Here is a 22,328-nt window from a genome sequence, read left to right as displayed (position 1 = left end):
CATCAATAAAATTATAGAGACCCTAAAATATGGATGGAGGAATTATGCTTAATTTTAAAAATAAAAATTCTATGCTACATATTTAATTAATTAATATACTTTTAAGATAAGCATACTTACAATCTCCACAAATTAAAATACAGATCACATTTAAAATTAACACAATTTACCGATTTGTTTTTGTCATCTGGAAGATGTGCCTCATTATTTCTTCTGCGCTTTAGCCAACCAAACCATCCTCCCTGTAATAAATAAATAAAAATATAAAAAGAGGCCTTTACATTCACACTACTGGTGGGTTGAGATTTTATTTGATGTTAAAAATGGCTAAAATATATATAATATACTGATTGAAAAATGGAACGGGAAATTGAGAAGTGGACTGGAGCATCGAGAGCTTGTAGTCGTCTGTGGTGGTGAAACAGGTGAAGAGTCTAAGGACAAAGCTCTCGGTTTAATAGTCAATCTACACCCCTGTCTTCACCTACTATTATGAGATATGGGTAACAACTTAATTCAATTGAATTAATGAATAATGTAATGAATCAGATTTTTAGTACAAGCTGCAGAAATTAGGCTTTATTGCAGGGAGGTTACACAATCACTCTGTGATAGGATGAGAAGCTCAGTGATTTGGAAGAGTCTCAAAGTAGAGTTGCTGCTCCTCCAGATTGAGAAATGCCAATTGAGGCGATATGGGGATGTTGTAAAAATTCCCCCCAGGCACGTCCCACTGTGCAGAGAGCCTGCAGCAGACCCCGGACATGCCAGAGGGATGGTATGTCATGGCTGGCTTGGGAACATCTTAGAATTCCCCAGGAAGTGCTGGAATCTGTAGGTTTTGACAGAGAAGTCCGGAATGACCTGTTTGGCCTGCTGTCACTGTGACCCTCACCAGGAAAATCAGATAGGAAGAGGATGATGATGAGATGAGATATACAATTTATATAGGAGTTTGATCCAGCTTGCATAAACTTTGCACATTAATTGCAATCACTAAATTGCTTGATAATTAAAAAAAATGTGGTTCTAACTCCTTCTATGGTTTACTTTTCTACTATATAAGCTACTGTTGCTCTGTCTTTTTTAACTGTGGAAAATAAATTTAACTGGGACAAGACGGTAACATAGGGTATGAAGTAAGGTTTAACAAAACTGGAGAAAAAAAAAATATATATATATGCACATGAGAAAAAAATCCACTGTTCTTAACAGTTTGGGGTGAATACTGAGAAAATATTCCTAAAGATATTGGTTGATTTAGTCAAGACTGCCACAAAGAACTTGGAAAGTGCAAAAGCATTACATTAGTGACTCAGAAATGTCTTATCTATCTATCTATCTATCTATCTATCTATCTATCTATCTATCTATCTATCTATCTATCTATCTATCTATCTATCTATAAGAAGTACAGGTGACAGGTGTCCATTATGCTGCATTTATTATGTTAAATCTAGCTACCTAAAGTACTAAAATGTTTTGACGCCTCCCACTCTTGTTTCAATGTCCTTGATTAGAAATCACTACTTGTTCTTCACTTTCAAAGTCTATGAACAAGTTTTTGAGCACATCCAATTACTTTTTGAAACATGATTATCGACTTCCTCCAAGTTCAGCATCTGTTATTTTAAGGTCTAGCTTGTTTGGCTTTTTTCATAGAAGACCTGTAGAATTTATGTTTAAAAGAATCCACAACATTAATCAGAACTAGAACTGCAATTTTACCATTTATAGTTCTGACATGGATAAAACAATGTTCCTTTTTAAAGTTTAAACTATAAATGTAAGATAGTCTAAAGCATGTTGTTGTTTTACAACTCCTGCATGTGTATCTGAACTTTTACAAGGCTTAAACTATTACCATAATGCTATACTTTATAATTCTTTCTAGCACTGACAGTCTCTAGTACTACTTCAATCACACTTCTCCATTTTGGGAACAATCTTTCAAAGATGCCTCTAAGTTCCTGTCCATGGCTAGGCTTTTCACAGTAACTCTTTCTATTATGAACATTGCCATTACCAATCCTAATTTTACTCAACAACTGGTTTCTAAGTGTAGATTAACTTGATTATTTAGCAAAGCACTACAGTTAACACTGATCAAAAGCCAATGCCTTGCACACATCTGCACAATTATTATTCTTACAACAGAAACTTAAACCTATTAAAATACTTGTTAAACATTTTAAAGTTGTTATTATACTATCATTATTTCATTTGTTTGTAACAGTAGGTAGAAAAGGGATGTGTAAAAATAACCATTCACTAACTGATTCTAATATATCTAATTTTTTTTCACAACCTCACCTTTCTTTGCTCTTATTATAATTATTTGTGATAAAAAAAAAATGAGTGAAAGTTTACTATATGTGACCACAAACGTAATGCTCTAAAAGTAAATGTCAAGGTAGAATAAACCTTGTGGAGTTGAAATATAACTCCCTATGCACTAGTTAAAAGCATATCTCTCTCACACTGATAAGTTTGAGGGGACAATTACTTGTCACATGGTCAATATAGGTGTTAAGGAACCTTTTTCCTTCAAGAAATCAAATAATCATTTATAAATTGTACTGTGTTTATTCAGGTTGTCTTTTGTATTATACTATATAATACTGAACAAACTTATTAATGAAGCATGTTCCATCACAGAGCTAATGTGGACACACTGGAAGCTGTTGTGGAAAAGATGATGATGGCAAACCTGGATGCCATTATGAAAAATCCCCTTCATCCCCTTTCAGGAGACACTCTATTATAGAACTTTTAGCTACTGGCTTATTCCACCATGGTGTACTAAATGACACAGTTAGGGATTTTTTTCTTGATGCTATCAGGTAAATCAATGCTTCCTCCTGACATGCCAAACTTAATGCTTAAAAAATATCTGCATAATATACATTTACTGATTGATTATTTTCCTGTGAGTCTGTATCTTTGTTTTTTTAATGCTTCTGCTGCTATAAGCATCTAAATTTCCCCTTGGGATTATTAAAATGTATCTAATCTAAATCTGTTAGGAGATCAGAAAATTTAGTGCTATGAATAAGAAAAAAAACAGGAAATAAGGACAAGAGAAAATAATTTTTCATGTTACTGTATATATTGAGATTTTTGATGCAAATCATTACATATCAAGTCTTACCTTGGAACTTCCTTGGTTGTGTTCTTCTGTTCTGTGCACTGGCTTCTCAAGAATAGATGGTGGAGGAGGTGAGGGCTGTTTAGAAGCAGAGTTGCTTCTATCCCTTCCCACAGAATGATTTGAGGATTCTGATGTTGTGCGAGAACGCCTTCCATAGCCCTGCATAGAAGATTAATTATTTTAGGACTAGATGTACATACTACATGCTATTTCACTTTTAAATATTGACATATAAAATATAAAGGTCACTCCCTTAGATACAGATACTTAGAAAAACTTTTACAGTTATCTGAGAAATTCTGTCATGAATTATCTTACTCAGTTTAATTATAGAAAAAGGAATTTATATTCAAATGACTGGTAGAGGTTTCAGAACTGTTTAGGAATATAACAGAGCTATTTAAAAGAATTAATACCTCTGTATTAGTGTATACTACCCTAATACTAAAATGATTTACTCCACGAGGTACATGTACATAATAAACAGGAATGTTTAATATATTAAAATGTGTGCTTTAATTTAAACATGTAAAGTGTAAATATTCTCAATCGTAATAGAAAAAAATAACAAAAATAAACATCATACTTGTAACACCGACCTTGAATTATTCTAAAATGTTTGAAATTTGTCATTTTGAACCTTCTATTTGTAGCTCTTCAAGGGATAGGAGCACCAGTACAGAATCAAATATCAAAAAAGCATTATCAAAATTATTATCATATTTATTATCAGTAACCTTGAAATATCATAAAAATGACACTTCACATGACTATTACCGATCCCCATTTTTTCAAAGTTGTGTGAACAGGAGTAACTTTGAATCCTCGTATCCCATTAGAGGGTGAACTCCTGCGGTTAACTGATATGCAGAATATCAGATCATGATCATTTTTGCTGAACATATCTATTGGTTTACTCTTAAAAAAAAAAAAAAGGCTACAATTTCCTTTATAAAACTATGGTTAAAAATGGCCTAAAAATTAGGGCTTTGCAGATTTATAGGTACAAAAATAGGTGTGGACACCAAGAAGTTCAATGTCTTGTATAACTTGACATCAAGATGAGTTGGATGGTATATCATAACTGGGGGTTTCCTCATACCGGTGGGACAGGAGATGCCAGGCACAAAAAAAAACTGAAGTGATTTCAAACTGTTCTCAAGTAATTCTTAAGAAGATAATAATTAGAATGTTTCTTTTTTTATTATTTAAATAATATATCATTTTATGTGTAAAGTAGTATTGACATCACATAGGAGTGAATAATCTGGATGCTGTGTTCCAAACATCCAACAGTGAAATCAGCATGGATAAACATCTCCATTCTTGGGATCTGCACAGGTGACTTGGTAGGACAGGACGAGGAGGAGTACTCTGTGCTCTCAAAATCCCATGTCTAACACAAAATCCTGAAACACTGCTGTACTGAAATTAAAATGCAATAATGGTACATTCAACTGGGTCAGCATCATTTGATGGTATGCTGTGGTCTGTAACATCACTGCAAAAGACATTCAAAGTATAAGTGGATTTATTTAATGCTCAGATAACTGTTAGCAGTCTATACAGTGTATCCGGAAAGTATTCACAGCACATCACTTTTTCCACATTTTGTTATGTTACAGCCTTATACCAAAATGGATTAAATTCATTTTTTCCTCAGAATTCTACACACAACACCCCATAATGACAACGTGAAAAAAGTTTACTTGAGATTTTTGCAAATTTATTAAAAATAAAAAAATTGAGAAAGCACATGTACATAAGTATTCACAGCCTTTGCCATGAAGCTCAAAATTGAGCTCAGGCCCATCCTGTTTCCCCTGATCATCCTTGAGATGTTTCTGCAGCTTCATTGGAGTCCACCTGTGGTAAATTCAGTTGATTGGACATGATTTGGAAAGGCACACACCTGACTATATAAGGTCCCACAGCTGACAGTTCAGGTCAGAGCACAAACCAAGCATGAAGTCAAAGGAATTGTCTGTAGACCTCCGAGACAGGATTGTCTTGAGGCACAAATCTGGGGAAGGTTACAGAAAAATTTCTGCTGCTTTGAAGGTCCCAATGAGCACAGTGGCCTCCGTCAATCGTAAGTGGAAGAAGTTCGAAACCACCAGGACTCTTCCTAGAGCTGGCCGGCCATCTAAACTGAGCAATCGGGGGAGAAGGGCATTAGTCAGGGAGGTGACCAAGAACCCGATGGTCACTCTGTCAGAGCTCCAGAGGTCCTCTGTGGAGAGAAGAGAACCTTCCAGAAGGACAGCCATCTCTGCAGCAATCCACCAATCAGGCCTGTATGGTAGAGTGGCCAGACAGAAGCCACTCCTTAGTAAAAGGCACATGGCAGCCTGCCTGGAGTTTGCCAAAAGGCACCTGAAGGACTCTCAGACCATGAGAAAGAAAATTCTCTGGTCTGATGAGACAAAGATTGAACTCTTTGGTGTGAATTCCAGGCATCACGTTTGGGGGAAACCAGGCACCGCTCATCACCAGGCCAATACCATCCCTACACTGAAGCATGGTGGTGGCAGCATCATGCTGTGGGGATGTTTTTCAGCGGCAGGAACTGGGAGACTAGTCAGGATAAAGGGAAAGATGACTGCAGCAATGTACAGAGACATCCTGGATGAAAACCTGCTCCAGAGTGCGCTCAACCTCAGACTGGGGCGACAGTTCATCTTTCAGCAGGACAACGACCCTAAGCACACAGCCAAGATATCAAAGGAGTGGCTTCAGGACAACTCTGTGAATGTCCTTGAGTTGCCCAGCCAGAGCCCAGACTTGAATCCGATTGAACATCTCTGGAGAGATCTTAAAATGGCTGTGCACCGACGCTTCCCATCCAACCTGATGGAGCTTGAGAGGTGCTGCAAAGTGGAATGGGCGAAACTGGCCAAGGATAGGTGTGCCAAGCTTGTGGCATCATATTTAACAAGACTTGAGGCTGTAATTGCTGTCAAAGGTGCATCGACAAAGTATTGAGCAAAGGCTGTGAATACTTATATACATGTGATATCTCAGTTTTTTTATTTTTAATAAATTTGTAAAAACCTCAAGTAAATCTTTTTCACATTGTCATTATGGGGTGTTGTGTGTAGAATTCTGAGGAAAAAAATGAATTTAATCCATTTTGGAATAAGGGTGTAATATAACAAAATGTGGAAAAAGTGATGCGCTGTGAATACTTTCCTGATGCACTGTACTTCAAGCACAGGGGAAGTTGTGTGAGTGCATTATATTCCTCCAAGGCAAGGGTGGGATCCACAGAAGTGGATCACAGAGTTCCTTAAAATATGGGGTTATCAGAAACATTTAGACATAACCCATGAAGTCTTATTTAGAATATCTAATGAACCTATCTATCTGTGAGTATATGAGTATCATAATATGATGAATTAAGCAACTTGATTCTTCAAGATATTTGAAACTATGTAGCTCAAAATGAGTATCAATATGTATTAAACTATATTGCCACAACATTTACATAACTCATCTTCGAACTGGAAAACCATTCCGAAAAGGTTACAGTGATTTGAAATAATACAATAAAAATTCTACAAACATTTGGTAATACCATGTGCATTGAAGACTGAGACGTTGTTCTTGACCTTCTTCCTGGAGCCTAAAAAAATAAGTGACAAAAATAATATAAATAAAAACTTGTCTTGTATCAGTTATTTTGTTATACTTCATACACAAGGTTTAATGTTAACATAGACAGCCTTGAAAAATTATATCCTATTTCGGTTGTAAGGAATTTAGTACATGTTAGAAAATGAAAGAAGGAAGATATTTACCATCCAAAATAAAACATGAAGTCATTAAGTGTGGATGCAGATCTATACAGTTAACTGACACATTCAATCACTCATCAACAGAAGTACTATTTTCTGTTCAGTTAAAAAGTTGAAATTTGGCAGGATTGCACATTTAGGGCAGTGGGTATCTGCTAAGAAAGGACATTTTGATATATCAATATTTAGGGGTAAACCATCCCCCAACAGAAAAACTAAACACCCCATGCTATTAATGCTGTAGTTTGGGCATCACTCTAACTCATAGCGTTCCCGTTTTGCCTTGGTGCTGACAAATGATCATATAAAGAAATGGGGGATCGCCAGTTTATGAAATTAAGGCCACCTGCAGAAGAGAAGTGAAAACAGGAAAGTCTAGCTCAACTCAAAGAAGACGTGGTTAGCAAGCATGCTATAAAGCTCAACACAGCAGAAAGTAGACAATGAAGTGCAGTCCTTAGATACAAGCAGTGTCTGAAGCTGAAATAAAGAACTTCAAGTACTTTCTATTCTGTAGGCTTCTTCTTACTACTCCTGATGTGGTATAAACGATGCATCAGTCAACCAATCAATTTTGCTCAAATGATCCATTTAGCATGGTATGTAATACATGTCCCTCCACCTTCATCTCATCTGCAACCTTAAGGTACTTTTGACACATGGACTACAATTCCCATCAGCCAGAAAGCTGCACTAAATGACTTAAACAGTGCTCACAAAGTAAAAGCACAATGATGAAAAAGACAAGTCATCAAAAGTAGCAACTGTTGCGTGTTATTTTCTCCCCTTACCACTTTTGGAAAATAATTTTGTTGTCCTGCTGCTTTACAGCTTTTATCTTAAGAGCACATCTTTTTTTATCTAATCTCCAGCTGTGTTTAGATATGTTACATTTACAAAATACACTTTTCCATGTTTACTTCAATCTTGACCCTTTTCTGAGAAATGTATGGGTCAAAAACGGGTTTATGCAGTGTTGCTAATCCCTTAACACTAGAATTACCAAAGCCTACGAAAAAACTTGTAAATCAGTCCCACCTTAAATCCCTTTGCACCTCTCCGTCAGTGTCTTTTGTCTTTTAAATGTGTTGATAAGCAGCAAACAGCCTGCTCTCACATCCCCCCACCCCCGCACAAAGTTTTCTTAGTTGAAGACTGTTATTTGGAAAACATGCATTTCATGTGTGTTCTGTGTCTACAACAATCTACACACTGTTAAAACAGAAACGTTTTTCATGTTTCAGTAATAATAGACAAAATGTAAACAGGACGCATACAACGTGTGAAGCCTTAAGTCCAAATATCAAATAAACACTTTCACAAAAGGTAAAAGTATAACAAAACAAGTATACTTTTTCCGACTGCTTTGGTGATGTAACGGTAAGAGCTGCTGGCTGGTAATCAAAGGGTCATGAGTTTGATCCCACATGACTCCGTTTTGAGAAGTGCAACGTGCATTCTTTCTCCGATGTAGAACCCTCATCATCATCTGAGTTCACCTCTGCTATAGCGTGTCTTTATGTGAAAACTGAAGTGTCAGATCGGGGGGATTGTGAACGTAACTCGGGGAATAAAACTGAATAAAAAAAAACAATGGTAACCTTTACAAGTACCATACATTTACACCGGCTGTTACAGACTCAAATCAAATGTATGTTTTTATTCTAAAATAATAAGAATAAGACCAGCTCACTTCTCAAAACGGAATCGCGTGGGATCGAACTCGTGACCCTTTGATTACCAGTCAGCAACTCTTATCATTACGCATCAATGTCACACCCTAACGCGGGTTCTTTTTCTGCAGTTATATTCTTGAATAAAAGCGCACTTGTTTTGTTATAGTTGTACCTTTTGTGAAAGTGTTTATTTGATATTTGGACTTCAAGCGTCACACATTATATGCTTCATGTCTACATTTTGTCAATTATTACTAAGGCATGAAAAACGTCTCTGTTTTAATGATGTGTAGATTGTTATAGACACGGAACACACATGAAATGCATGTGTTCCAAATAACGACATAGTATTTACTCTAGTCTATACAACTCTAAGCAACTGATACGAAGGTAAAAAGACTTGAGCTGAGAAAACTTTGTTCGGAGGTGGGGGGATGTGATAGCAGGCTGGCTTGCTGCTTAACACATTTAAAAAACAAAAGACGCTGATGGAGAGGTGCGAAGGGATTTAAGGTGGGATGGAGTTTTTTTGTAGGCTTTGGCAATTCTAGTGTTAAGAACCAATCATCTTTTCTTTCTACAAAAAAAAAAAAAACTCAAACATCAAAATTTAGTAAGTTTCACTACTGCTAATGTGCATATGAAACATAATTTATTCTACCTACTGTAATGTTATATTTGACATAAACTACAGGCAGCAGAACAGTGGCAGCTTCATGCACTTTGCCAAGTGTACACTTCATTTTACTGTATACATCATACATGACAATTAATCTAAAGAGGTAATTAAAAAAAAAAAAAATAACCAATACAGCTAAACCATGACTGAACAAACTGAACTGCTATTTTCTCAAAGCTGAAGGGGATGCTGTTTTTCAAAATGTGAAACAGAAAGAAAACAGAAACAGATAGTGCTTTTGAGTAAAAGTGAGTAGTACTGTAACTTTTTTTTTTTTTGTGAAAATTTATTCAAACCCACTATATAATGAGGCAGAACTAGTTTTATGTTTTGATGCTGAAGGAAACTTTTTTTAAGCTTTGGATGAATCAACTTTAAATTGTTTTTATAACATTACAGAATATGGCTATTGGTAATATACTTTTTAATAGCAATCTCTTCCACACCAAATCCACGCTAAAAACAACACTGTGTCCCCGACACCCCCATGTAGATGCTGTTCATAGTCAGTGCTGTATGTGGTTCATGATAATACTTCTTTTACCTCTAGTTTTCTGTACTAAGCTTAAGACATTCAGTTAATTGCATAGGCTACATAAATGTGTAACCTGTAAGTGTAATTTCTGTTTGTAATAAGTTAAAGTAAAACACGATTCAGTGTTAAAACTTTATTGTCTGGCTAAGGATAAGGCAAAAAAAACCTTGAACATACAACTGATGAAAAACACAAAAAATGTTTGTGTAAACAACATAAACAAATAAAAATCTTAAGCAACTAATAATGACAATAATATATACTCAAAATTCACATTATTCCTGACCACCCATTTCAATTAAAAAGAATACAGTTTCCTGCAAAACTCTTGTTTGCCAAGACCATCAAAAAAAGCAAAGATCAGTCACTGATCTATGGATGAAATGTTTTACTCATGTGTAATAGTTCATAGAATGTTCAAGAGTAAACAACTCCAGAGAAATTGTTATTTTACACCCTTGCAATCAATCAATCAATAATGTATACAAAAAGTATCTTGGTTACAAAGTATTTTTGATGCATCTGTTTAATTGACAGCACTAAAAATTGAGGCCCATTGTCTTAGAAAATTTCCGAGGAAAAACCGGGTAAAACAGCTAGTCATGCATAGAACTCTTCTTACCATGTGAGCCATCTGGTCATAAAAATCCCCTTGTCCTTGTGAAGGAAACGTACTTCTTGTTGGTGAGGAGGGCTGGGAATTTACCTTTTGTTCTAGAAACAAAAAAAAAATATTTTGAGTAAAAATATAAGGTGCACACCTTTGAAAATCTCTTTCATGATACAGTGGGGGAAACAATTATTTTGATCCCCAGCTGAATTTGTAAGTTTGCTCACTTACAAAGAAATGAACAGCCTCTAATTTTTATGGTAGTTTCATTTTAATGGAGAGAGACAGAATATCAACCAAAAATCCAGAATAAACACATTACATAAAAGTTATAAATTTATTTGCATGTTATTGAATGAAATAAGTTTTTGAGGGGTGGCACGGTGGCACAGTGGTAGCTCTGCTGCCTCGCAGTAAGGAGACCTGGGTTTGCTTCCTGGGTCCTCCCTGCGTGGAGTTTGCATGTTCTCCCCGTGTCTGTGTGGGTTTCCTCCAGGTGCTCCAGTTTCCTCCCACAGTCCAATGACATGCAAGTTAGGTGCATTGGCGATTCTAAATTGTCCCTAGTGTGTGCTTGGTGTTTGGATGTGCCCTGTGGTGTGCCCTGCCCGGGATTTGTTCCTGCCTTGCGCCCTGTGTTGGCTGGGATTGGGTACAGCAGACCCCCATGACCCTGTGTTAGGAAACAGCAGTGGAAAATGACTGCCTGACTAAGTTTTTGATCCCCTACAAGCCAGCCAGAATTCACAATGAAAAGCTCCTGTGGACAGAGCTTGGAAATGTAGGTATTTGTGATGTCTTCTAACAATGCAAAAGCAGCTATGGTAGTTGGAATAGTCTGGCCATTCCATGCACCATTATATTGCCACTTGATTACAATCAAGTGAATTAAATTTGTAAACGATATGCAATTCGTTTTGGTGTATTTGATAAAACCCAGATGACAGATTTGAATCTGAAAAAGAAAAGTAGACCACAGAAATAGTAGCACTGCATAAACATGCGTACGCAAGGAGGGACAGTGCCGTAAAAATGTACATGGATTTATGCCAAGATTAGTTTTTATACATCTCGAAGTGAGCGTGGAAATGGGTGTATGCAACATTTTTTGCCTATGCACCACTTATACATGAGGCCCTAAGTCACTGAACTAAGGTTATCAGTTAAATTCTCAGCTCTGTCTCAGTGTAAGATCCTATGTAAGACTTAACCTACCTGTGTTCAAATCATAAAGGAGTGAATGGAAACAATATAAATATGTTCAATTTTTGTAAGTTATTTAAGATAGAGGTATCAGCCAAATATATAATAAATAAACAGTGGAGAAAATGAAGAAATAATTTTAAGTTAATTTTGGTTATGTCATTAAGTAAGTGACAATAGTTTGAATAGTTTTTGACAACATTAGGAGATTAACAGGCAGATGTGTGTTTTTTTCCTGACACACACACATATATTATATGTGTCTATATATTCACTAAGGAAAAACCATCTTTCCAAATTCTATGTTTACAGTATCACCATCCTTCTGAGTGGGAACAATAAATCACACTCTTTCCTAAAATGGCATGTCAGGAGAAAGGAAAAAAAAAAAAAGCCTCAAGAATGCTTGTAAAATGCTCTAATAAACTGATTTAACAGACACCCAAATTACTAGATGATTATGAGCATTCATATATAATGTGGTGTTTTAGGGCTGTCAAATTAGCCAAAAATAAGTTCTGAATATCCATCCATCCATTTTCCAACCCGCTGAATCTGAACACAGGGTCACGGGGGTCTGCTGGAGCCAATCCCAGCCAACACAGGGCACAAGGCAGGAACCAATCCCGGGCAGGGTGCCAACCCACCGCAGGACACACACAAACACACCCACACACCAAGCATACACTAGGGCCAATTTAGAATCGCCAATCCACCTAACCTGCATGTCTTTGGACTGTGGGAGGAAACCGGAGCGCCGTTCTGAATATTCAGATTAAAAATAAGTATTCAAATTTACATGTATATTTGAAGGTGCTGTTATTTATACAATATTATTATGGCAATGGCCACAGCAAGAATAAGCACAAACAAAGTAAAAAAAAAAAAAAATTCCTAGTGGTACTCAGCTAACAACATTTATTTAACTCTTTGAAGGCTGAATATTTTTTTCCTAAAACCTCAGTTTTCTGAAAAGCACACACAGCAATGGCTTCACACGGAAATCAACATAAAACGTCTGTTGCTGTGGCTGCTGTCGACTCCTGTTCAGTGTCTCTAGCAGCAACGGCTGCTCAGGGTTGGCTCAATGGCCAGCAGGAATATGCGGCGGGCTGGCTGCCTGGTTCTCTTCAAGTAGTCGGTGGGCAGTGGTGGCAGCCGCAGTGCAATGCAATCTGGTGAGTGCCTCTTGTCATCGTAAGTGGCGGTCCTCCCAGGCAAGCGTTGCCATAGGTACATCAGCTACACAAACGTGTTGAGCTCCATGATCAGCTGGGGACCGATCAGATGATGCTGGTACATCACTTACGTTGCATCAAAATCAAGTCTGACAAGTCAAGAGTCCGATTCAGTGATAGTATGCAAAATGTTGTCCACACACTATGCGCGTTGTTCGTTCTCTTTGGTCTCTCGCCAGATGTCGATGCCATTTTTGAGGTTGTGTGCTTTTTGCTACTCATTCACATGCAGGGAATCGAGGTCAAATCAACAAAGCTAATTTTCCTTCTGGCAAAGAGAGTTGAACTAAAACTTAACAGCGAGATCTGTCACAGTTTACAGCTTATTACGGTCCTCTACCCCTGTAATTTCGACAAAAGTCGACATCCGCCCTGAAAGTGTTAAATTTAAGAGCCATTAAAATCCATAGTATTTGCACAGCTGCTGTCTTTTTTAAATCTAGTCCTGTCAGATGGGTGCTAAAGTCTTTCTTGTGACAGTGTGCCACAAAAGCAGCCACAAAAAGGAGCTAAAATCTATATATGAAATTCATGAGCCACATAAGTGGCACCGCACTTCGCTCAATTATTATTGTTTACTTTTTTCACTCATGTATCTGCATATACTGAAGTGCTTATGACACTGTTGTCAGAGTCTCACTTTCAATTTATTGTTATGCATCTTGCTACTAAACAGGCATAGGCAGAGCTGTTGTAAATCATGAGGAATACCAGTTAGTAAGACAGCGAAGGGCTCAGAACAGTGAGAAAAGTAAAAAAGCAAGTTAAAGGCAGACTTGTCTTATTACTTTGTAAGTATCTAACAGGATGGGGAAAGGCACAATTAATATCAAGAAATTCAGAATAAAATACCAGCTGGCACCTATGGACTCGCCCAGAAAAAATGGGATAGTCACAGTATCACGTTAGTGACCACACAATTTGTTTATTCTCCTTTAATAAAGATGGCCTAGCTATTTTAAATTAGACCTCATTGTTTTAGGTATTATGTGTTAAACCACAGCCACAGAAGACAGAGACATGCTATAAAAGAGTTGAACTCAGATGAGGATTCTACATCAGAGAAAAAGAACAGAAGCCCTCCCTTCAAGAAATGTCCAGTCACACATAAGACCAATGCAGCTGCACCAGGCGTAAAGGTGAAAGATGGCATCGTTTGGATGTAGCAAGAGGTTGGCCATCATCCTGCCAGACAATTTGCCACACACGTCCTTCAAAGAAACAGCAGTGCATGCCAAGCTCACCAAGGTATCATACAAAGTTCTGTTTGTGATTATGTTTTGTGATGGTCTTTATATGAAAAACATTTATATGTTACTTACATAAAAGCCACATTGAATGTTATTTACCTTGATTTATTTACTTATCTCCCTACAGCGTAAAGTCACAAGCAGACTGCAGAGCTTCCTGTGTTAGATCGACACAGGCATGCTGACAAAGTACATGTGCAATGCCACTCCTTATTCAGGAAAAGATCCCAGTCGTCCAACAGGAGAAAGACTTCCCGAGACTAAGGTAATAAAGCTTATGAAGCCATTTCTGGACAAGGACAGAACCATAACAACAGTTGCGTAAAGTGCGACAGGAGTTTCCACCTATAGTCAAAGTCATTTATGTACTGAAGTAGCATTTCCTGTCATCTTACATTTACACAGATCATTGTAGACACGGAACAAGATGTGAAATGCATGTGTTCCAAATAATGAAATATTATTTAGCCTAAACAACTCAATGCACCTCATACCCAGATAAACAAGACGTGAGCTGGGAGAACTTTTTGCCCGAGTTGAGCTATGGAGGTGGGGTGATGGGATAGCAGGCTGCTTGTGCTGATCGACAGATTTACAAAACAAAAGACGCTAATGGAGAGGTGCGAAGGAATTTAACTCTTAGGGCGGATGTCGACTTTTGTCGATAGAGGGGGCTGAGGGCGAATGTCGACAAAAGTCGACATCCAGGGATAGAGGGTGACAATCAGCTGTTAATGGCGACAAAACTCACTGTCACGTCACAGGCATTCCCTCTGTGCTTGGAGGAATGCTAGACTAGTTGACTCGGCAACTAATCCTTGCGTGTGCGTGAGTTGCGAAATGTAAACAAAGGCAAGATGGCATCGACATGTCACAAGGGAGCGAAGCAAGTGCAGAAAAGAAAACACTCGGCAGACGATGTTTTGTGCATTATCGCGGAGTCAGACTCTGATTTTTCAGAATCGGATTTTAATGACAGTGATCAGGAGATCGAGCAAGAGAGTGAGAAGCCGGCATCAGCTGATCGGACACCAGCCGATGCCGATGCATCTACAGCAAGGTTCGCGTGGGAGGAATACACAGACATTGATCCGTGGGAGCCGAACTGGCTACTGGACTTCACAAGACAGCACGGCTTGCTGTTGGACACGACAGATCACCAGCTGCTGGACTACTTCAGGCTGCTCTCTCCTGATGCTGCTTTTCAGCTACTGTCAGACGAGACAAACAGGTAGGCAGAGAAATTTTTTGAATTGCGGGCTGCGCTTGCATCGCATTCTCGTTTTTCAAAGTGGAAACCCACAACAAAAGACGATATGAAGGGCGTTGTGGCATTACAAATAGAGATGGGACAGAACTGGTGATATAACTTCAGGGAGCATTGGTCCAAACGTGCATTTTCCCCTGGTGGCTTTGGGCAGGTTATGCAGCGTGAGGATAGGTACGTGATGCTGCAAGGTTTATTCACTTCTGTAATAAACAGAAGCAAATCCCAAGGGATGAGCCAGGCTATAACGCCATGCATATAAAGTTCAGCCCCTGCTTGACATTGTGGAACCAACATAGAAACAATTTTATCAGCCTGGCTGTGATTTGTCTGTGCATGAACCTATGATAAAATAAAAGGGACGCCTTTTTTCTGCAAATATATGCCAGACAAGCCCACAAAGTATGGCATAAAGGATTTTGTACTGGCAGAAGCAAACATTGGTTTCTGCCTGAAAGTAATTACATATACAGGAAAGTATTTCTTTCAAAGAGAGAACTGTCCCTTGACAAGTCAGGTTGTGCTGGAGCAGCTTCAGGGCTATGAACATTTGGGTCATGTTGTGTACATTTGGACAATTTTTATACATGCCCAGAATTGTTCATGGAGCTACAGAGCAGAGGAATTGGAGCTTGTGGCACAGTGAGGGTGAACAGGAGACACATGGCTTCACAGTTGAAGCCAGACAGGCTGAAGATGAAAAGAGGTGACAATACGGTTTTCATGCGGGCAGAAAACTTGGTGGCAGTGGCATGGCACAATGGCAAACGGGTGACTTGTCTCTCTACAGTACACACTAACAATATATGTGAGAAAGTGCAGCAACAGACAATTGAAAAGTAAGCACCAAAGCAACACATATTGTAAGCAGTGCAATGTGGCAATGACTGAAATCGGCTGCTTTGAGCAAGATCAGACTTTGCAGGACTTTGCTGTGTAAAATGTATGTGAAATCATATAGTATGTAGGCTCATACAACATGCAAGACAGTAACATTTGTCAAAAGTAAATATTTTTTGTTGATTTGATATGATAAACAATTGCTTTGTGTTCTTTTTTAAAAAATGTTAGTTTTTGGAAAAATATTCAGCCCTGGGAGAAAGGAAACAAAAAAAAATTAGCCCTAAAAGAGTTAAGGTGGCCCAGTATTATGGGTTTTTTCGTAGGTTTCAGGGATTCTAGTGTTAAATTGAAAAATGTGTTGCTGAATTACTGAAACTTCAAAAGGGTTTAAAAAATAGCAAGAAAATACAGTGTCTCTTTATCATCTACCACAGTAAAAATAGGCGGAAACTATAGTATCTTGTATAGTAACTGTTTTAAGATTCTTTTAAGTTGGCAGTACTTTTTGGCTGATGAAATGTCTTCTCCATAAGTTAGACGTCTAAAAAAAAAAAAAAAAAAAAAAAACAACACAGGGCATTTCCCTTTTGATAAAAATAATTAGATTTTCATATGGGGACTGACAAATGGTCCTAATCACTTTATGAAATAAACCAAAACCGTGAGGTTTCATAATATTTATTTTATATTTTTTGTTGTTTTGTAAAAACGTGTTTCTATTAGAATATATATATATATATATATATATACAGTTAGGTCCATAAATATTTAGACAGACAACTTTTTTCTAATTTTGGTTCTGTACATTACCACAATGAATTTTAAATGAAACAACTCAGATGCAGTTGAAGTGCAGACTTTCAGCTTTAATTCAGTGGGGTGAACAAAACGATTGCATAAAAATGTGAGGCAATTAAAGCATTTTTTTAACACAATCCCTTTATTTCAGGGGCTCAAAAGTAATTGGACAAATGAAATAAATGAAAATAAAATGTTCATTTCTAATACTTGGTTCAAAACCCTTTGCTGGCAATGACAGCCTGAAGTCTTGAACTCCTGGACATCACCAGATGCTGGGTTTCCTCCTTTGAATAAGAAAAACATTGAAAATAATTTATTTTGTTTCCAAAAGTGCAAGTTATTTATTTTTACTTTTTTTATAAGAACAAAGTGACTGTTCGTTTTAGGCAATGCGTGCTTTAATTTCAGTTGTTCAACATTGATGTTCAATAAATAATCACAGATAGTAGATAGTGTGTTTCCTTCAATTATTTTAAAATCAAGTAATGCACCCTTCATTCAAAAATCTCTCACTTGTAATATGTTAGCATATTTACTGTACAAAACTTGTCAGTGAACTATGAGGGCAAAAAAAAAAAAAAAAAAATAGAATAATCGTTCATTAATCGTAATCGAGTTAAAATGTTCAATTAATCGAGACTTTGATTTTAGGCCAAATCACCCAGCCCTACTCTCGTGTGTGTGTCGTACTCTCTCGCTCGCTGCACGGGAAATGCACAGGGAGAGACTGAACACGTACAAACCAAAAGGGAAACTGGCTTGTTTGTATACCGAGTGTGTGGTCGTGAACAGATGCAAAAGTTTGGCGAACTTTTTGGTAGTAAACCGATTCGTACGTGTTCTGAGACGTTTGTGAACCGAGGTTCCACTGTACTTCTTTCTGGCTCACCCTGTATTTCACATTCAATGCAACTACATTTAAAGGGTCTAGAAAGGTAGATTTTTAGAAATATTGTTACCTAAACAATATTATATATTTAATGATAAACAAACCTTGTTGACCACTGCATTCCTGTTCAGGCAAAGTTGGAAGAGCTTCAGCTGGGGATCCTGGTGGTAACAAAGGGGGTACTGAATGAAAATGCTGTTTTTCTGTTTGATACGGTCCAACAAATGTTGTTGCTGGGCTCATACTATGATGCGGAAGACTCTGCAATGGAACGGAGTCTGAGGCCATGAAGCCTTCTACTGATCCCAAAGAAGGGGAGGCAAAAGCCACCTCTTGACTAACAGCTGAGGCAGGTTGTTGGTAATAAGAAATTCTGTCATCTTGAGGATATGGCTGGGTGACTGAAGAAATGCCACTAGTGAGGACCATGGAAGGAGCTTAAAAAGAAAAATAATAAAAATAATAAACAGATCAAAAAAACGTGATAAAATACAGAAAACAGAAAAAACAATTAATATTCAAAAAATAAAAATCAATATGCTGTAATCAAACATATAATATTAAAATATATATATATATATATATATATATATATATATATATATATATATATATAGAGAGAGAGAGAGAGAGAAAGAGAGAGAGAGAGAGAGAGAGAGAGCATTAACAATCTATAACTGCACTTTTTCAACTTTTTCACATAAGATTTTTATGAAGATGCTTTGTTGTTCAGTTGTAGCCACATTTTTTTATTGGAACAAAATGTATAAATGTTTCAATTCAATTCTAATTTACTGTCACATAAGGGAAATATGGTTTATCAGTTTTTATTGAGAAACGAAGACATCACTTTAAAATACAGCATGTAAGAACACAGCTATCAAAAATGAGTTTGTACAAATAAATAAAAAATAGTATTGAACTTAATACTTATGGTATAAAAGTAGCAGCTACTGTTTTTTTTTTTTTTTTGCAGTGGGGAAAAAAAAACAACAATAACACTGACCAGTAACAAACACAAACAGTCAACTACACAAACAATAGTGGTAGCCTTCACTTAAACAATCTTGTAATCATGATGAGTTACGATGCAGGCCAATGGCTGCACAGCTGAGTAGCATGACATCTCCAGTGATTCAGTCACAGTGATTTGCGAATAATCAAAACAAAATAACAGGGTTAATTTTGTCTTAAGTTAACGGATGGCCTTCCATGTGTGTGAGAGTTGATGGCCAATGAGCCCTGCAGTCAAAAATATAATGCATACAATGCAGTTGAAACGAAAGAAGAAAAATGGGTATACTGGACGCACAAACTAAAAAGAAATGTTTGTTCATTGTTCTGTGTATGCTAACCATAATGGAATGGAAAAAGGAAAAAATGAGGGCCAAGACAGCAGATAAACTCAACATGGAAAACATTCACACTACTCCTACCACTGGCATGTAGTTTGTTAATTGTTGAGCCCGCTAAACAGTGCTGAAAAATTGTGGAGTCAGGTACTCTGTCATTCCTATCTAATATTTTTCTCTAAATCCTTTGGGGGAATAAAAAAAAAAAAAAAAAAATTATCCCTTATCGGAAACTTTCTGCCCAAGTATTACAAATCTTCACGAATTTATTAAATCCTTTAGACAAATCAAAAATGTGTTAAAACCAGAAATCCAGGTCTATTTTCATAAACATGAAGTAAGCATATGTGCAGTATGAAGCTTTCCATCTTCATAATCAGTAGATGGTATGCATTTTTGCCTAGTGTTTTCTGATGTGAGAGCCATGAACAATGACCATACTCAAGTTTAGACATTCCTGAAAATTCATTCCTATAGTTGTATAGTTCCTTATGATGTCACTGAACAATTTATGCATTACTCCATGTATTGTAAACGTATGGACTCTGGTGAAAAGATTAATTCCTCAAACTTCACCATTCTGAACTAAAAGACATTCTCCGACGTTGCATCTGTCAGACTGAAATGTCTTAATATGGTCTAACAGTTTTCAGGAATTTTGACAATTCGATGAAACTTTGTTCTTCATACTTATGGTAATGGGCAACGGTATCAGAATTTGCATTTATTACCTTATAATAATAATAATAATTCATTACATTTATATAGCGCTTTTCTCAGTACTCAAAGTGCTATTCACAACAATAAGTAAACCCAACAAATTATATCTTTTCCTTCCATCCAGCTCATCTGCATGTACATTTATGACAAAGACATGATAATTCACAAAAATACCAATGTAAATGTATAAATAGATTCTGGGCATAACATACATCATCACTTCTTTGTCAATTATGTTTTCAGTAATTTTGTAAATACGTTATCTTTCTTAAAGTAATTAGTCTTTATTTGATGAGCCATAATAACTCACTTTAAGAAACATCACGAAAATGTTCGAGTTTTTAAATAATAACTTCAAATGTCAATCTGCTTTTACCTGCTGGCATAAGGTGAACTCCTAGAGCTTGTGGTCCTGGTTCTGCCATCAGTGGATTGTCAGTGGCTATATCTGGTGCTATTCCAGGGACGTCTGGTTGGTTGTTATGTTCAAATTCAGAGCTGGGGGTACTGCATGAGTACTGTTGGGGTGTAGCTCTATCGGAATTGTAGGAGACTACTCCATCCTGTGAGGAAAATTACACAAAGCATTTTACAGATTATTGATCAATCAACATTATTTCCTAAACCTTCTTTTTCCATGCTAGAGTATCTGGAAGCTAAATCATTTTTCAGAAGCACTTCCCAGAAGTCAGGTGCTAGTCTCTTATATTTCACACATTTTGCCAATTTGAATTTATCAATTAAGTTAAGGCAGTCCTTAAACTGTGATCAGGACATTGGTGGCCTAAGAAGAATTCCATGTTAATTTGTGTATAACATCTAAAAATCTAATCAAGAGTTAAACTAAAGCTCAGGTACTATAAAGATGGCAAACAAATCTGCTATATTTACCTCTGTGCCTGTATTTTACAGAAAAAGAATTTCATTCTCACTTTTTTCTAGAGCTGCCGATAAGCCTCCTTAGCATTACATTTTTTCTTAAAAAAACATGTAAAAAGCATTGCAAGTTTTAGCTTGAAAAATGACATTTATTAAATCTCATCTTTTCATATATTTTAATATTATATGTAAAAACGTGCAATACACTAAAAGTATAAACTCAGAAGTGCAGAAGGTATAATAATGAGTAATAATAATAATTATAATAATACCATATACTAGCCGAAGCCTGCCATAACATATGGCGGTGTAAGAATAGGAACGGAAAATGGTGAGAAAGGAATTCAGAAATCAAGAAGAAATAAATATTTCTTGAAAGACGCAGTTGTGAATAGGTGTTTTGGTGGAGACGACAGATAATGAGTCGAAAGATCTACTTGTACTACAATATCAGGTCTGTGCTCTGGTCTTTGGGTATCCGACAGTGCATGTAGAATTTCTGGCCAAGAACGATTACATGTGAAAGTGATAAATAAATCAGGCTTTCCGTATTTACGAACTATGGCCATGGCATCCTGATAGTTTTGTTGCATGCATCTTGGACTTCCAGGAAATGTGGACGGTAATATGATCATTTTGCCTACACATAAGTTGTTATTGTCAGCATTTGCTTGCAGTGCATCTGATAGTCCTTTGTATTTTTCCACGCGCAGATCTTGTTGATGTGATCTGAGATAGTTGAGATGCGCGCCCTCTGTTTTAACATACGCATCTACGACGTACTGTTGGAACAGTTTGCCGCTGGAGAGCAAAATACTAAATGTATTCCTCATTGCTAATCTGTACGCGTAAAATTGGCACTGAGTAAGCCTTATTCGCTTGGCAGTTGTTTTATTGGGAACATGTAGTAAATCTTCGTGCCAGCCAATGTCTCCGTAAGGGAATAAAAGTGGGTAAACCATAGGATCACAATTCATATTGAGCGTGGAAATCTGTTTACAGGAGTTGCCTATGAGATAGATGCAAATGTCCCTTTCGGCAGGCGGTTTGCCATCTTCTCAGACGAAAATCGCTGCAAAATCATTCTGACATGTCGGGGCATTGTATCGTCGTAAATCCTGCCTGGGGTTTTCCATGAAAACCATTCGTACAGATGCTGTTGGATTGGACTGAGCGATTTCATGCATGTGTTTGTATGATTTAACGAAGGGGTTGATGGTTCTGAGCATGGAATCTAGCTGGAAAAGTACATTTTCGCTGCATGCAGAGTTTCCTTTATTTTGTAAGCGTACTTCAGTAGCTTGCGCTGTGTCAAAAACATACAACTGTCCACATCCTGGACAGGTAGAAGTGTTAGCGCATATAGTGGAGAGATTTGGTGATAAATTTGCCCGTGTATTGTAAAACAGTATGGTCCGTGGCCAGGAGGTTGAGTTAT

The 22,328-nt window shown here is 37.1% G+C and overlaps 1 protein-coding gene across 11 annotated transcripts in view; it reads right to left on the bottom strand.

Moving 5' to 3' along the window:
* Positions 1-22,328, bottom strand: part of sec16a (SEC16 homolog A, endoplasmic reticulum export factor) — a 257,384-nt gene that overhangs the window by 82,493 nt on the left and 152,563 nt on the right. For all 11 annotated transcript variants that reach the window (XM_028810200.2, XM_028810204.2, XM_028810205.2 and 8 more), the window contains 6 exons: positions 20,388-20,574; positions 18,044-18,376; positions 10,461-10,552; positions 6,729-6,776; positions 3,152-3,310; positions 171-242 (listed from right to left, as the gene is read on the bottom strand). In XM_028810200.2, the coding sequence (XP_028666033.1) occupies positions 171-242; positions 3,152-3,310; positions 6,729-6,776; positions 10,461-10,552; positions 18,044-18,376; positions 20,388-20,574 (891 nt within the window). The remainder of the gene's footprint in view (positions 1-170; positions 243-3,151; positions 3,311-6,728; positions 6,777-10,460; positions 10,553-18,043; positions 18,377-20,387; positions 20,575-22,328) is intronic.

The sequence above is a fragment of the Erpetoichthys calabaricus genome, chromosome 9, assembly GCF_900747795.2.
Source record: "Erpetoichthys calabaricus chromosome 9, fErpCal1.3, whole genome shotgun sequence".
Classification (NCBI taxonomy): domain Eukaryota; kingdom Metazoa; phylum Chordata; class Cladistia; order Polypteriformes; family Polypteridae; genus Erpetoichthys; species Erpetoichthys calabaricus.
The sequence above is the reverse complement of the archived record's forward strand: the minus strand, read 5'-3'. Positions and strand labels throughout refer to the sequence as shown.